This window comes from Arachis duranensis, chromosome 7 (genome assembly GCF_000817695.3).
Source record: "Arachis duranensis cultivar V14167 chromosome 7, aradu.V14167.gnm2.J7QH, whole genome shotgun sequence".
In the NCBI taxonomy this organism is placed as follows: Eukaryota; Viridiplantae; Streptophyta; class Magnoliopsida; order Fabales; family Fabaceae; genus Arachis; species Arachis duranensis.
The window spans coordinates 39,062,873-39,079,272 of record NC_029778.3 but is presented as its reverse complement, the minus strand read 5'-3'; the positions used below and the strand labels follow the sequence as shown (position 1 = coordinate 39,079,272).

The following is a 16,400-nucleotide window of genomic DNA, read 5'->3' as shown; positions in this document are numbered from 1 at the left end:
TCATACATGAAGAAAAAATGAGGGGCCGCCTCATTAACTCTCCCAAAACAGACCCGGTCTTCAGGACCCGGGAGTATCAGTTCATATTTCGGCTCGTCCTCCTCTGAAGTACAGAGCCTGTGATGAGTGCGAATGTGAGTGATGAACTCAGCGTCGACCAACGGCTCCTCCCCAAGGACCGTAACGTCAACCCACTGAGAAATAATGTCTACGGAGGCCATTTTTTATATATAAAGAAAAGTGGCAGAAACCTACAAAAAGGGAAAAAGAAAAGAAAAAATCAAAAAACACGGTCCCTAAAGAGAAGAGATACGAAACTGAAGTCTATGGGTCAACCTATCTACTCGCTAAACAAAACATGCAAACATAAGGCGTGACATGGAAAAAGCAAAACTAACCTTTATCCGAAAATGAAGGTTGGAGAAGAACAGAAGTCTTCGAACGCAAAGATGCAGCACGAACAAGATAAGAAGAAGTTTGAAAGATTGCAGAAACGGAAATAGGAAAGAGAGGGAAAGTACTTATAAACATGCTAAGGGGCATAATGGTAAAAGCGGAGCAGTCATTAATGAGATTGCACCGTTACCAAAGCCCTCAATGCTTCCCCAACGGACACGACGCTTGAATTGACGTAACTGTCAGAAACAAAAGGTCACGAAAATCACGTCGGTTTATAAGACCCGTGTTTCCTCCACATAAGTCGGCTACGAACCCGAGTTAAATACTTGAACCCAAGCTCTAAAGAGACTTTGGGCTCAAGTAGGGGCACTGTTCATACCCTGGCCCAATGCAAAGGCCCAGGTCCAACTAAAAGGCCTAACCTGAAGGGTTAAGCCTAGCTTAAGTACCGACCTTCACATAAGAAGTCGGTATCAACCACGACTTGGTATAAAGAAGTCGGATGTGAGATTAGCTGACAGATAAATACTCATTCGAATGAGTAACCGCCCCTAAAATCTCTCTAACCGCTTCATAAAGCCATATCTTAACCTCCCCAAGATAACAAGGACGGTTAGCACCCTAAAGATACGGCACTACACCAACGGTGGTTATTGGCTCGCCACTATAAATACACTGACACCCCTCAGGTATCTCTAAGCCCAATACTCTCTAGACCTGCTTACACTCTTGCTAACTTAGGCATCGGAGTGTCTTTGCAGGTACCACCCCCCATTCTCTCGTGAGCATAAGTCGGACGGAGCCTCCCGAGTTGCAGATCCACCCGGAGTTCTCCTCCTTCACACATTTGGGCCGCCAAACGCCATCTATCGTATTAATCTCCGGTTACCTACCGTAACAATTACCTTGTTCTCTCTTCCTTCCTCCATTCTTATTCTCCTTCTACGTTCTCTTCCATCGCAATTAGTTACCACTGTATATTAGTTCGTAATTATTACACTCAAAAGTGAATACTGCTTTAAAAATAAAGTTAAAAAAAGTCTCGTAACTCTTATGTGAATTATCTACACTCCTATAAATATAACGAAGAAGTAAATTTAATTTTTTTATTATAAGTAATTTTTTTATCTAATGCATACAAAGTCACATATTTTTATTTATGATTAAAAATTAAAAATTAAAATCAAATTATATTAGTACTTTTTGGTTTAATAAAATTAAAATAAAGTACAAAAATAAGGATAAAAACTAAAAAGAAAGAGATGGATCTATAAAAAGATAATGTTAAATTTTATGTCATTATGTATGAGAATATTTATTTATTTTATTATATTTAATTTTATACCAATTAACAAAAAAGTTAAATTTTATGTCCGTTTTTTATTATTTGTCCGTTTTTTATTATTTATTTTACTTATCTATAGTTGTTTAAATTAGATTTTATAGTTATTGAGTCATGTTTTTTTTTCAACCAAAAAAATTATTTTGATTACATTTAAGAATTAATTATATCTACTCCTATAGTCAAGAAATAGACTTAACTTTTTCTATAACAAATAATTTTTCAATCATCTAATTAACAAAACAGGTCCATCTTTTTATTTATCCTAAAAAGTAAAAATTAAAACTAATATAAATACTTTTTGATTAACAAAACTAAAATAAAACATAAAAATAAACTTTGAATAAAAATATAAATACAAAATTTTGAATTCCAAAATATAAAATAGTTATAAGATAAAAAAATACTTAAATATAATTTCTGTAAGATACTCCATGAATAAACTTAGAAGAATGAATATTATATGCAAAGGAAATTATAATATGTTTGTATAAAATTACTATGTGTAATTTTTTTAAAATATTCTCCTTGTTAAACTATTTTACTTTTATTCTTTTAAAAGCATATCGATAATAAAAAATTTGCATGACTAATTTACATCCAAAAGAAAACTCTTAATGAAGTTACAGTAAAAAAAAATGTGTGAGTTTTTTTTATTCAATGTAACTGACTGATGTGTAAGATAAATTTTTTTAATAATAAACCTCTCTCGCTAAGGACAATATTAGAACTTAAAATTTGAACGCCAATTGACATTATATGTTACTAGCGGCTCAACAGGCACTAATGTGCCTATTCAGCCCCTTTTCTATTATTTTGAAGAATTTAATTTTATTTTTAAAATATATTATTCGTTCTTCAAATTATTAGATTACTTTTTTTTAATTTTAATATTAACGTGATCTTATTTATTTATATCATATTTTAGTGTTGGTATTAATATATCATCTATCTTTTAAATTTGTCAGATAAGTATTTTTTTCATCAATTTAAAATTAACGTAGCCTTATTTATATAATATTTTTTGAGGATAAAATTACTATAGAAAACCTTTAAAATGCTAAATTATAAAAGCACAAAATAAAGATATATGTATATATTATCAAAAAAAGGTATAGTTCAAGAAATAATGACAAAAATGTTATCCTAATTTAAAAAGAATATCTCTATAAACCCAAATACATGTTAGTTGTTTACAAAATATTAATTTTGTCTAAATATCATTGATATTCATGTTTGTCTTCTTCTTTTTTAAGTGGTAGACCAAAATATGATTCTGAATCTGAAGAGGCCTTCATTTTCCTACAGATAGTGGAAGGATAAAAGAAATGAATATGCTTATTTTTTTCGTTTTTAAATATCACACTATAAGAGTATTAATGAAAAAATTAGGGGAATACAAAGATTATGTACCTGGAAAAAATCCTTCGTCATTCATTATACATCTTCTTGTCAATAACTTCTTGCATTTTGATTTTGTTTAACATAAAAATAACCATATAAATACTTCAGGTTTATTCAATTAAATTAATTGCTTTTTATATAGAAGAATTCAATTAAAACCTGTAGTATTGTGATGTCTTATTTTTCATTGAACTTTCTGAAAGGACAAAGAAATGATATTAATCATTGTTTATCATTGACAAAATATAAATTAAATGATATTACATCTTTTTTTCTAGGAATTTTTTTTAATAACAATTACTTGCAATGATATTGTTTTGTATCGAAATGAGTTAGTTGTGTTCTTCTAAGTTCATGGCTGAAAAAAAAGAGTTAAAGTTTTAAGATAATTGATATATAGGATGAAATAGACGAAAATATTTATTATGTAATAGAAATTTATTGCATTACCTTTTATTCTTTTGATCCAATATTTCTCTTTTCACCATCTTCCATAATTGAGTTTTGTCTGCTTTAACTATACCTCCCCAACTAATAGAATAAATTTTGATTGGATGAACATGAGTCAATCTCACGTTTGATCAATAACACTAAAATAAAAATATATATCATCAATCCAGTTGTCACTGTCATTAATGCCGTAATTCTTACTTTATTGTCGATTGGGCTCATTGATGCAATTGATTGCTCATCCTTCTATGTATTCCATAACGATTAGAATCCTGTTTCCTGTAATTTATTGCATATATGTATCACAATATATTTCAGTAGTGTTTTATATATTACTTTAGAATTAAGTAATGATACATCCCAAATAAGACATACCTCTACTTTTATGAGTTTTAAAATTTTATTTTAATAATTTTATTGCTAAAATTATAAAATTGATAGCAACATTTAAAGAAATCAAAGTTTGAATTTTTTTTTCAAAGTATATATAAACATTGCAAACTATATATTATTAAAAAACCAATAATGATATATTTTAAGGATGTATGATATAATTTTTATAATTTTTGTGAATCATAGTTGGTGCATACCTGTTGGATAAAGTAAAGGTTCCAGTTTCTTTCCTTTATCTCTTTTAATATGCTGATGAGCCCTCTTGATATCAAGTTATCTGTTAAAAATCTTAGTCATTAGTTGTTAAAATTAGTGACCAAAACTATCTATTACAATATTGATATTGTAATGATAAAATTACATAATACACGGATTATACTTGTAAAAAGGCTCACGTATTTGCCAAGCACATAAATTACCTGAGGTGAAGGTAACAAAATTTCTTTGAACACCACATTCTTTGTGAATTGTCCCCTTTTTCCATCTACTGTTCCTTCTTTGACTAAGATTTTTGTGGTTGACTGAGAAACACTTCGAGATAGAGCAACATATAATTGACTATGACTGAACACTTGTTTAGGGAGATAGATCCCTACCTTAGGGATAGTTTGCCCTTGTGATTTATTTATCGTTAAGGCAAAACTCAACCTTACAGGAAATTGCTTTCTAATAAGCACAAAGGGTAGTCTTGAGTTCTCAATTGTTTTTTGTTTTATCTGAGGCAGAAAAGCTCTTTTTCCAGAGTGATGACCTGTTAAGATTTTCACGTCTAACATGTTTTGAAAAGTTCCTCGACATAGTAGCCATGTGCCATTGCATAAGCATGCAACATCAGAGGAGCACCTTTTTTTACCTTCAACATATAAGGTGGCAATCCACTTGTGGAGATCGAGTTGAGATATTCTTGTTGATACAGATTATTTGTATCTCCTTCTACTTCATCAAAGGATGTTAAAAGTCATTCGTCTCCCAGAAATTGGTTGATGACTATATCATTAAGCTATTGCACATCATGATTCTTGGGTGTCAATATCGCTCTCTCCACCATATAAGATGCATCCCACCCACGAGATTACAAATTTGGAAAGGTTTCTTCTATTAATTTGTGTAATGATGCCTCACCTTCCCATGGTATTACCATGTGTGTTTCTATTTGTACCAAGTCTTCACATACGGTAGGCTCAATCACATCCCCTCTGCGCATAAGATACTCCGCAAAATCATGATCATTAAGAGATCGCATATTTTGTCGCAAGTGAAGAATTTTGGTGAATGCCCACAAATGTGATTTAACAATAGAAGCTGAAATCATTTACAACTTACTTCCTTTCGGCATAACAGGTAGTACTTGGCGAAAATCCCCTCCCATAACCATCACTTTCCCTCCAAATGGATTATTATTTTCTAAGATGTCTCGCAATGTGCGGTCCAATGATTCTATTGTTTCTTTATTAGCCATCGGCGCTTCATCCCAAATTATCGCTGTCGTCTGCCTAATCAGTTTTGCGAGATCAGATTGTTTACTTATATTGCACGTAGAGGATGGCTCTGCATTGATTGGGATCTTAAATCTAGAATGAGTTGTTTGACCACCACAGTTGTAGCTATTCCTAAGGACGCAGTTACCAAGATAATATGCTCTTTTAATTCTTAAGTATGCAATTATAGCTCTGTAAAGAAATGTCTTACCTGCTTCTCCTGGTCCATCCACGAAGAACACTCCACTTTCTCTTCGATTAACTGTATTCATAATGCACCTGAAAGCTGCAGACAAGTCATGATTCAATCTTTCTATAGAACATAGGTCTTCTTGAGGAACTTCGATGGACATTTCTTCTTGAATAATTCTAGTCATGAAGTTGTCATTGTCGTTGTCTGAGGTTAGAGCTGGTAAATCGTATTGTGCAATATATTTTCCATGCTGTAGGATGATGTCATTTAAATCCCTAAGCAAATGATTTGTCAACCCATTGTAGGTTGTAGTGCTTGTTGATGCATAATCATCCACCATACATGAAAGAAACTCGTCTCACAGACTTCTTACATCTGTTGGCTCACAAAATTAAAATGGTGGCAAACAACCTTCTTAAAGCACATGGCATTCTCAAAATGGATGCCTCAACCAAACATGATCTTATACTACTATCACTCTCCAACAGTCCTCGATGCTAAGCGGATTGATTAAAGGACGAATATTGGACACCATCGACTGTTAGCAAATCATCCCAACCAGTTGGGCCTCTTACATTTGACAATAGAATACGCAAATAGAATTTTTCACCTTCTGTTAGTGAAACGGTATAGATCCGACCGATAGCTCTCTTTTGTGACCTACGTCGATGCCATTTTTTCCTTGCTGTGCCAACTGTAATATTCTGGAATTTTCCTGTACAAAAGATGCCTAGATTGTTGGTCATTACCCCGATTAAGTTGGAAGAATTTAGTGAGCATTGTTCTTCAGAAATAGTCATTATTAACTATTTCAGAAATAGTTTGGTGCTCATAAAAGCTCACTTGATGTTGATTTGGAAAATAAACTTGCAACCTTTCAACTGATGGGTACATTCGGTAAAGGTTGAATCTAAATATCCTCCAGCATGCCTTTGAAGCGGAAATCCATCTTGCATCAATAAACTGTTGCACCTCATCATAATGAGAACTTCTGTGAACCTCCATTGCCACACGGTCTGGTCCCTTATAACAATACTTGTATAGATATTTTATATTCTTAATACTGCTACATATCTCTACATTGATATGACAATCATACTTCAGTAGTAGCCAAGGGTTGTACGGAACCACCCATCTATTGTCAATTGTGACATTTTGGTTTATAGGGATTGGAGTATCAAATCGTCTCCTATATTGAGGATATGAGTCATCACCTCGTCGTGTCTCTGGTATGAACTCTTTTGGGTAGTTGCGTTTACATTGACCGTTCTTCATGCACGGTGAAGATTGATTTAGTGTTCTGCAAGGACCATGGACCATATGCCTTAGCACTGCCTCATGTAAGTGGGGTTCCGTTTCTTTACATGGTATTTCCGCTCAGTCCAAACTATCATATTGGTCAGGATCACTCAACTTGTCATTGTTTTCTAAGATTAACAACATATGTACGTGTGACAATCCTCTTTTTTGAAATTTGGTGACATAAATATAACTTTTCACCTTTCTCAATACACCTTTGGTAATAACATCCTGCTTTAATTGTTCGAAATTGGCTCTGAAAATCCTAGTTGTTAGATCCGGATGATCATGTAGAGTTTGAGTAGGACTGAGTTCTGAAGCTATTTCTGACCATGATAAATTGCATGTCATAGTTAGAAAAATATCTGGTTTACCTTCTTTAAGAATAATAGCCATTCCATCCACGTACTGTTGAGTCATGTCTCGATGACTGCCCACGAACGACGATGGTAATATCGTTCTTTTGCCAACATTTTCTAATACCAATTTTAGAGAAAAGTATTATTAGTTTTAAAGTTTAAATTCAGGAACACGTAATGATCAATTGTGTGGCCATTAAATTGAATAATTACCAGCATTATTCTCTCTTGTGTGCAAAGCATCTTGTAAGCCTTGATATAGTTTAGCTCAAAGTTCCTTTTGTCTTTGTCAAACCCATCTTAACTTGCCTGTTTCCATTTTCACATAGTTGTCAACAACATATTATTGAAGAAGTCGCCCCGCTTGCAAAACTGTTGAGTGATCATTAGGGCGGATCTATGAATATTGAGGATTATAGAAAATTGTTAGAAATTGTGAAATGATGTATTGGTACAAACTATCATCTACAGAAGTCTATAAATGATGTAGCAAATATAGAAGATTATACCTCGAGCATATAGCTGTAATATGTCCGGCATGATACTTTGTTTCCACGTTGAGTTTGAGTATTTATATCCCATCTATGGGTTCCAAATGGAAAAAGAAGAGGATATTGTAGTGGATCATAATATCCAACAAACTCCTGAATCCTTTTGAGGTTACTAGTATGAGTTTGAACCTTGATATCTCGTCCGCGCACCATTGTTTCGATGTCATTACCGACTATTATGGTTGCCACTTGTGAAGCAGTTGGGAGACTGTATTGTGGTTGATTAGCAGGTCACTCTCTAATCACCAAACTACACTCTTGCACATCTAGTCGTTATGCAAGCTGACAGAATACATGGATAAAAGGATTATATTGGTGCAACAATTGTTGTAGCTTCAAAACCACCTTTTGTGCAGTTTTGTGTTCTCCAGCATCCTATTTTGTAACTCGTGCTCAGTATCGTATATATACAGTTGCAAGAAGCGTGGTCGCGCCCTTGATCTGGATAAAATCCTCCTATACTGTGGTACATTGATCCTTGAGCATGGAATGTATATATACCATGACTTGCTGTAGCTAATTGTTTGTCTATCTGTACACCGCACGAAGTGAATGAAAAAATATGATTGTAACCATGAATGTGTTTCCTGAAATAATTCTCTTCTGCAGAAGGGTCTAAGAAGATTTCAAGTAATTCCTGAGAAGCATTTACTTGGGGCAAAGAAATTCCTCCATTGCAACACATGTCCAAAGTTTCACGGTGAAATAGACGTGCATTTCAGTGTGTACATGTCATTGTAGGAAGTAGTGTAGTTTGAAGCACTGTTCTATTCTCTTGAAAATTTCGAGCACAATTGTGGGATGTTCGGAAATGGTGTTTAATTTTTGCACTCGCATAGGAATATTAAAATATTATTATGTTATAGATTTTTTTTCTAAGTGTGCCAATAATTGTATGGTTAGGTACTCGAGTAGAATTCATTAATTATTTCATATTATTTTAGATATTGAAATCAAGAGTGAACAAAGAATATGTATACAACTTCTCAATTGAGGTTTGTTTTTTGAAAAATAAACGTAATTTTTAAAGATCTGTCTTTTTCTAGGTTTTTCTGTTGCCTAAACTCATATAAGATTGTCAAAGTTTGAAGTTCTAAGTAATATATGAGGTTAAATATATATTTAATACTGCAAATTTTTATCCTGACTTATATTGAAATATGTAAAGAATATTTTTAAAATGATATGATTCTATTGTATTTTTGTTTGCTATTCAATTTTATGAAAGTTTTGAATGTCACCCAGTAATTTGTAATAATTTTAATTATATTTTTTAAAATTATTATGATAAATTAATGATACAATAAAAATTTGTCCATTAAAATTGCATAAATATTTTTTATGGTTAATATACATGGTATACTTTTATTTTGTTATTTTTGTTGGTGTTTATGTTAATAATTTTTTTTACATTATTAAATTTTAATTTGATAATCTTGTTATTATCAAGGGTTTATTCTCTTATAACTATAACGACGTTAAATTTTATTTTCCAACACTAAATGATATTATGTGTTTTATGGTTTTTGCTATTGGATAACAATTGTAGTAACATTTTTTTTAGTTAGTACTTAAATTAGTGATTCATTAAAAATTTTTCTTGTAACTCATAAGAATGTATACACAGTTGTCTATGTTTTTAATTTGAGGTCTACATTATTTAGTTACCTATTGACTTGTAATTTTTAATATAATATTTAGTTTTATTTTTATTTTAAGAAATTAGAACACATTGTGCCATTAGTTAATTTTACTATTTATTAAATGCTTAATTTGTTAATAACCTTATATTAAATAAAAGGACACATATAATTTTTACAGTTTATTTTTAAATACATGAGATAGGACAACAATATTTTTGTAGTATCTATTAATTGTCATTTTTGTGTTTAAATTACATTTTTTTGTTCAATTTTTTTCTTTAATTTTAAAAGATATATGTTGTTATGAAAATTTTATTATAAAATTATTCTTATTATTATTAGTTTCATGAATGTATCAACTATTTTAAATGTTTTATTTGTTAAGTATTTATTTTAAATTTTTTTTATTAAATTTAGAATTTTGTTTACAATATATAGTAAGCAAAATTTAAAGAGCAATACAGATAATAGACATAATAAAAATTTATTTATTATTATGATAACTAATAAGCATAATAATACAAAAATTTTAACTAAACACATTTATATAGTAATGTATGTTAATAAAACTTTATATTTATTCAATATTATAAATGTTTTAAATGATTATTATATGATGATGATAAAATATTAGAAATATAAATAGAGTATTCACCATTCATATTTGCATGACTTCTGGTATTGTTTGTAGTTGGTTCATAAGAAGCAATTGGTTGAGTAATTGAATTAGTAGTAGCAATGGTGTCTCGACATACACTTATATTTAAAAAAATTCAAATTTTATGTTATATACTTTTTTGAAAAAACAAAAAATTAGCGCTTAGCAATAAAATAAAGCGTGCTAATTAAGTTGGTTAATTTTGTTAATATTCTACGTTAAGAAAATTTAATGTGCAGACAAAATAACTTATATCGACGTGTTTACATGTTTAAAGTATATAAAAATACTAATCAGAGAATCTATTACTTGAACCAACTCCATAACCATGTATTTCCGTACCTATATTTTTAAAGAGCGATATAGAAAATAAGCATAAATTAAACTCATAAGAAAAGAATTAGTTATCATAATATATTAGTTAACTTTGATTGCGTGAAACAAAATATCAGTAACTTTGATTATTTTAGAATTGTCTATATTTCTTTATTATAATACAAATAGTTTTTTCTATACTTCTATTTTTTTATAGTGTTTTTTTTTCAAAGGTTTGAATCTTGTCCATTAATGTTTGATATATTGTATTTTTTTAATTTGATACCATAAATTGATGATATGATGAGTATTTCATAAATTAAGACAATTAAGAATACAAAGTTTAAAAAATAATTTATTTGTTATACTGTAATGTATTCTTGTTTTTTTGTGTTTACATTGATAATAAAAGGAATTAATCTTTATAATAAAAAGAATTCATCTTTATTTATGCAGTGCTATAACAATCACAGGGGATAAAAAATAATAGCTCTTGTTTTTTTAACAGTTATATATAGTCCATTATATATATTGGTATAGATTTGATTAATGAGTACACTTTTATATGTAATTTTTTAAGAAATTAATATTCGACATAAAAAATATATAAACTATGTATTGTAAATTTAATTATTCCAATGAATTTAGTTAATAATGATTTATTTTTCTTTATAATTTAAATACTATTGTCCCTTTGAAATAACTATTAATAAAATAATTATATTTTATTTACATTTAGTTAAATATACTATAATGATATATTGATCACTTATATTATGGGCTATTATGTATGAAAAATACTAATAAAAAATAATAAATAATTAATATTTTGTTGACGTAATTTTATTTATATCTTTATTATGATTATAGTATAACGTTATCTATATTAATTATTTTAATAATTTTTTTAACTGTTATATTTGTATGTAAGTGAGATATATCCTAATTTTATTTTTAATTTCTTAGAAATATATATCATTACCAAAGCCCTAAAATATGAGAACATAAAGAATTTAAAAAAATAAATTAAAGTGTTGCTAAAATTAATAAATTTAATTTTAAATTATCATGTATCATAAGTCTGCAGTGTCAGCTTTTTTTAGGAGTGATTCAGTTTTTAAATTCTGTCGTGGGTTATAACATCTCGGATTTTTTTTGAAAATTAAGTAATTAGTTATTTATAAGTTATCATATTATATTGAGATTTTGTTTTTAAGAAATCTATTTTTTTAACAAAGATAATTAAATAAAATTTTATGATTATTGAAGTTTAATTTAAATATAACTTATTTTATTAATTTAAACTATTTATTAAAAACTATTTTGATAGGCAAAAATTAAGTTAATATTTTACCAAAAAGTTGAAAAATAAAGATTTCCAAAAATATCCAATAAAAAAATTTAAAAAGTTTAAATTTTTAGAACTAATTTATTCAACATTTTTGAAAAAATAGCACTATCCGGTGAATAAAAAAAATTCTTGAAAAAAAATTAGGATTTCGAAAGGCAAGATTTTTTATTTCTCTGAATTTTTAAATTACAAGTCAATTAAGAAACAAAAAGAAAGAGAAAGGAAACATGGCTTGTATATATATAACACTTTGACACCTAATGAGTTTTAGTATCACAAAATTCTCATTCAATACCCTTTGCCTTTAATCACATTCATCTATTTCATATCACCGAATGAACGAAAGAAAAAAAAGAGAGAGAAACACCGTGAGAGAGAGAAGAGAACGAAACCATGGAACCGTGAGTTTCCAACTTCGATTACTTGCGATCTGAAACTCCAATAAAAAATCTAATCCAGTAAAAGTGTTCGTATCTTCCTCCTCTACGTGTTGGCGTTACTTTTGTCCGGTGGAAATCGACGGTGACGTAGCTCCCCTACCCCTTGAGCTTGGCCAACTGGAGTTCTAGGAGGCACGGAGGATTCCGGATGTTTTTCCCTTCAGCAGCACAGTCAGAAAGTTTCTCTAGAGTTTCGAGTATTTCGATTATGTACGAAGGTAGGATTTTGATAAATTTTCACCGACTAAATGATATTTGATAAGTAAATTGATGTTTGGATTGAGTGTTATTGAAATTTGATTGCATTTCATGTTGAATTCTGTTGCTATATTGATATTTTGATGAAGTTGTGTTTAGTCAGCTCGAGAATGGATAAATTTTTAAGTTAATATTTTGATAAAAATAAAATAGGTTTTCGGTCTCGTTGAAGGACAAGATATTAGTTTGAAAATTTTATTTTAAAGGATGTCATTATATTTTTATAAAAAGACTGAGGTTATGTTTATTATTATAGACTAAGTTTTGAAAGGAAAATGCTATTTTGAGTTTTTATTCAAAATTACTGCCACAGGAGAGCAGATGTGACATTGTTTTGGCCTTAGTGCCAAATGTAAAGTGGGGACGCCCACACACTGAGAACTATTTTCCAGATGTACGCTTATTGATTTGGAAAGTCACACTGTATGCGGCCTCGACGTACGACTTATAAGCACACTGATGCATCTGGAAAACCATATCTGGGACTCGTGCCCGGGTAATGTCGGGAGCGGGTAGGCAACCGACACATGAGCTCATGGCCTGCGTTAGGAATAGACATGCATCATTCTTGTTGCGCATTTGCATTTTACTTGACATTGTGAAATTGTTTATGATTGTCTTCTTGTGTTTATACATTCCTTAATGTTATTCTGAATTGTGGTGACTAGATATTTCTTTGCGATACTTGTATATTTCGTTGTGAATTACTTGAACTGTGGTAATCCTAACTAAACTAACCACCCTCGACCCTACTAAGAACCCCCCAGTTCTTACCCCTTCTCTTCCTCCCCTTCAGATGGAGACCGGAGTTATATTTTACGAGATGGACCCTCCCTATATATACGAGGATATTGTACAGCATAGGTTTTATGTAGTAGTTGCGGAGATTAGGACTCGTATGTACATTCTGTGTGATCATCCTTTCCATCACCCGATTGACACTCCACAGTTTAACCCAGACATGCCCTATGAGTTCCCACTGCAGTGGCTCCACCCGGATGCTCCATTTCACCCGTTTCATGATGGGCTGGTGCCTCACCAGCATCCCAATCAGCCTGCGGATTAGGCGGACCCTGAGCCTGAGCCCATGGAGGAGCATTTTCTAGAACCTGTACCGGAGGAGGACATCCCCGTGGAGCAGATCTCAGTATTTTCATCCAAGCCATCTTCTGAGGAGCCGCTCACCGCCTCTATTAGTGGACCGGCGAGTGCTGGTCAGACTAGTAGCACGAGTGCCAGTGCCACTCCCGAGATTATAGAGATTTTCGATGACGAGGACGAGGATCCTAAGGAGTGTTCTGATGTGGTTGTGATCTCCTCTGACGATGACAGCTGAGTCCTGGGAGCTGCGGCTGTGCCTTTTGATAGTTTTTTTTTGTGTTAGCCTAGCCTTTGTGTTAATCTCTCACTTTTGGTCAGACTCACTGAGAGAGTAGGGTGTACATAATGGACTAGGCTAGTTCGGGTGCCAGTTTAGGGGTTTTCTATATGGACCAGGGCCCGGAGTGTTGGGTTGTACATAGTAGTATTTCTGAAGGGTTGTATGCTAACTCAGGATATATATATGTATATATATATATATATATACATATACATATATGTACGACAGTACCTATATGCTTATGCTTGTGTATGTTTAATTAGTTGTCCTTGCAAGTTTTCTTATAAAAGTTTATCCAAAACTCGATAGTACGCTGGTGGACGAAATTGTGATCACATCAATGTAGTATTCTTTTTTGTTGTATGGAATCATTATAATGGCTCTTTGCTATGTGTGGACACAACTCCGTTCAACTTAACCAGCAAGTGTACTGGGTCATCCAAGTAATACCTTACGTGAGTAAGGGTCGATCCCACGGAGATTGTTGGTATGAAGCAAGCTATGGTCACCTTGTAAATCTTAGTTAGGCAGATTAAATGGTTTATGATAAGTTCGAAAATAAATAATAAACAGAAATAAAATAGTAAATAGTTACTCATAAAATTCCATGGTGGGAATTTCAGATAGGCATATGGAGATGCTGTGCTCCTCTCGAATCTCTACTTTCTTATTACATTCATCCAATCCTTCTTACTCCTTTCCATGGCAAGCTGTATGTAGGGCATCACCATTGTCAGGGCTACCTCCCATCCTCTCAGTGAAAATGGTCCTATGCTCTGTCACAACACGGCTAATCATCTGTCGATTCTCAATCAGGTTGGAATAGAATCCCTTGATTCTTTTGCGTCTGTCACTAACGCCCAGCCTTCAGGAGTTTGAAGCTCGTCACAGTCATTCAATCCCGGAATCCTACTCGGAAAACCACAGACAAGGTTAGACTTTTCGGATGAATAAGAATAAGGAGAATTGAATAGAAAATAGTAGTAATTGCATTGAAACTTGAGGTACAGCAGAGCTCCACACCCTTAATCTATGGTGTGTAGAAACTCCACCGTTGAAAATACATAAGTGAAATGTTCAGGCATGGCCGAATGGCCAGCCCCCCCCCAAAACGTGATCAATAGCCTCCTAAGATGAAGAATAATACAAAACTGAGACCAAAGATGTCTAATACAATAGTAAACTATCCTATTTATACTAGACTAGCAACTAGGGATTACATGAGTAAGTAATTGATGCATAAATCCACTTCCGGGGCCTACTTGGTGTATGTTTGGGCTGAGCTTAATTTATCCACAAGTTGAGGCTTCTCTTGGAGTTGAACGCCAAGTTATAACGTGTTTTGGGCGTTCAACTCCGGGTCGTGACGTATTTCTGGCGTTTGACTCCAGACAACAACATGGAACTGGCGTTGAGCGCCAGTTTACGTTGTCAATTCCCGAATAAAGTATGGATTATTATATATTGATGGAAAGCTCTGGATGTCTACTTTCCAACGCCGTTAAGAGCACGCCTTTTGGAGTTCTGTAGCTCCAGAAAATTCATTTCGAGTGCAGGGAGGTCAGATTCCAACAGCATCAGCAGTCCTTTGTCAGCCTCCTATCAGAGTTTTGCTCAGGTCCCTCAATTTCAGCCAGAAATTACCTGAAATCACAGAAAAACACACAAAATCATAGTAAAGTCCAGAAATATGAATTTAACATAAAAACTAATGAAAACATCCCTAAAAGTAGCTTGAACTTACTAAAAACTACCTAAAAATAATGCCAAAAAGCGTATAAATTATCCGTTCATCACAACACCAAACTTAAATTGTTGCTTATCCCCAAGCAACTGAAAATCAAAATAGGATAAAAAGAAGAGAATATACTAGAAATTCCAAAATATCAATGAATATTAATTCTAATTAGATGAGCGGGACTTGTAGCTTTTTGCTTCTGAACAGTTTTGGCATCTCACTTTTTCCTTTGAAGATCAGAATGATTGGCTTCTCTAGGAACTCAGAGTTTCAGATAGTGTTATTGATTCTCCTAGTTAAGTATATTGATTCTTGAACACAGCTACTTTTATGAGTCTTGGCCGTGGCCCTAAGCACTTTGTACAACTTAATTTAGCCGCTTAGGCCTGGATTTTATTTCCTTGGGCCCTCCTATCCGTTGATGCTCAAAGCCTTGGATCCTTTTTACCCTTGCCTTTTGGTTTTAAGGGCTATTGGCTTTTTCTGCTTGCTTTTTCTTTTTCTTTCTAAATTTTTTTCGCCACTTTCTCCTCTTTTTTTTCGCAAGCTTCTTCTTTTTCACTGCTTTTTCTTGCTTCAAGAATCAATTTTCATGATTTTTCAGATTGTCAATAACATTTCTCTTTGTTCATCATTCTTTCAAGAGCCAACAATTTTAACATTCATAAACAACAAGATAAAAAATATGCACTATTTAAGCATTCATTCAGAAAACAAAAACTATTGTCACCACATCAATATAATTAAA

The 16,400-nt window shown here is 32.1% G+C and overlaps 1 protein-coding gene and 1 pseudogene across 1 annotated transcript; both read right to left on the bottom strand.

Moving 5' to 3' along the window:
• Nucleotides 1-4,284: 4,284 nt before the first annotated feature.
• LOC107458508 (ATP-dependent DNA helicase PIF1-like) lies at nt 4,285-5,999 on the bottom strand (annotated as a pseudogene).
• A 446-nt stretch (nt 6,000-6,445) lies between these two features.
• LOC127740534 (uncharacterized) lies at nt 6,446-7,857 on the bottom strand. Its single transcript, XM_052251566.1, has 3 exons — nt 7,827-7,857; nt 7,333-7,434; nt 6,446-6,990 (listed from the first exon to the last, which is right to left on the bottom strand). Exons 1-3 carry the CDS (start codon nt 7,855-7,857, stop codon nt 6,446-6,448), a joined length of 678 nt encoding a protein of 225 aa, XP_052107526.1.
• Between the last annotated feature and the right edge of the window lie 8,543 nt (nt 7,858-16,400).

Excerpts from the sequence above, each read along its gene's own strand:
- LOC127740534 (XM_052251566.1), bottom strand. The coding sequence starts at position 7,857 with ATGCCGGACATATTACAGCTATATGCTCGAG. Across the intron at positions 7,435-7,826 it reads ATTACAGCTATATGCTCGAG|AAAATGTTGGCAAAAGAACG; the intron begins GTATAATCTTCT and ends AATTGGTATTAG. Across the intron at positions 6,991-7,332 it reads GGCTATTATTCTTAAAGAAG|TGCTAAGGCATATGGTCCAT; the intron begins GTAAACCAGATA and ends TACATGAGGCAG.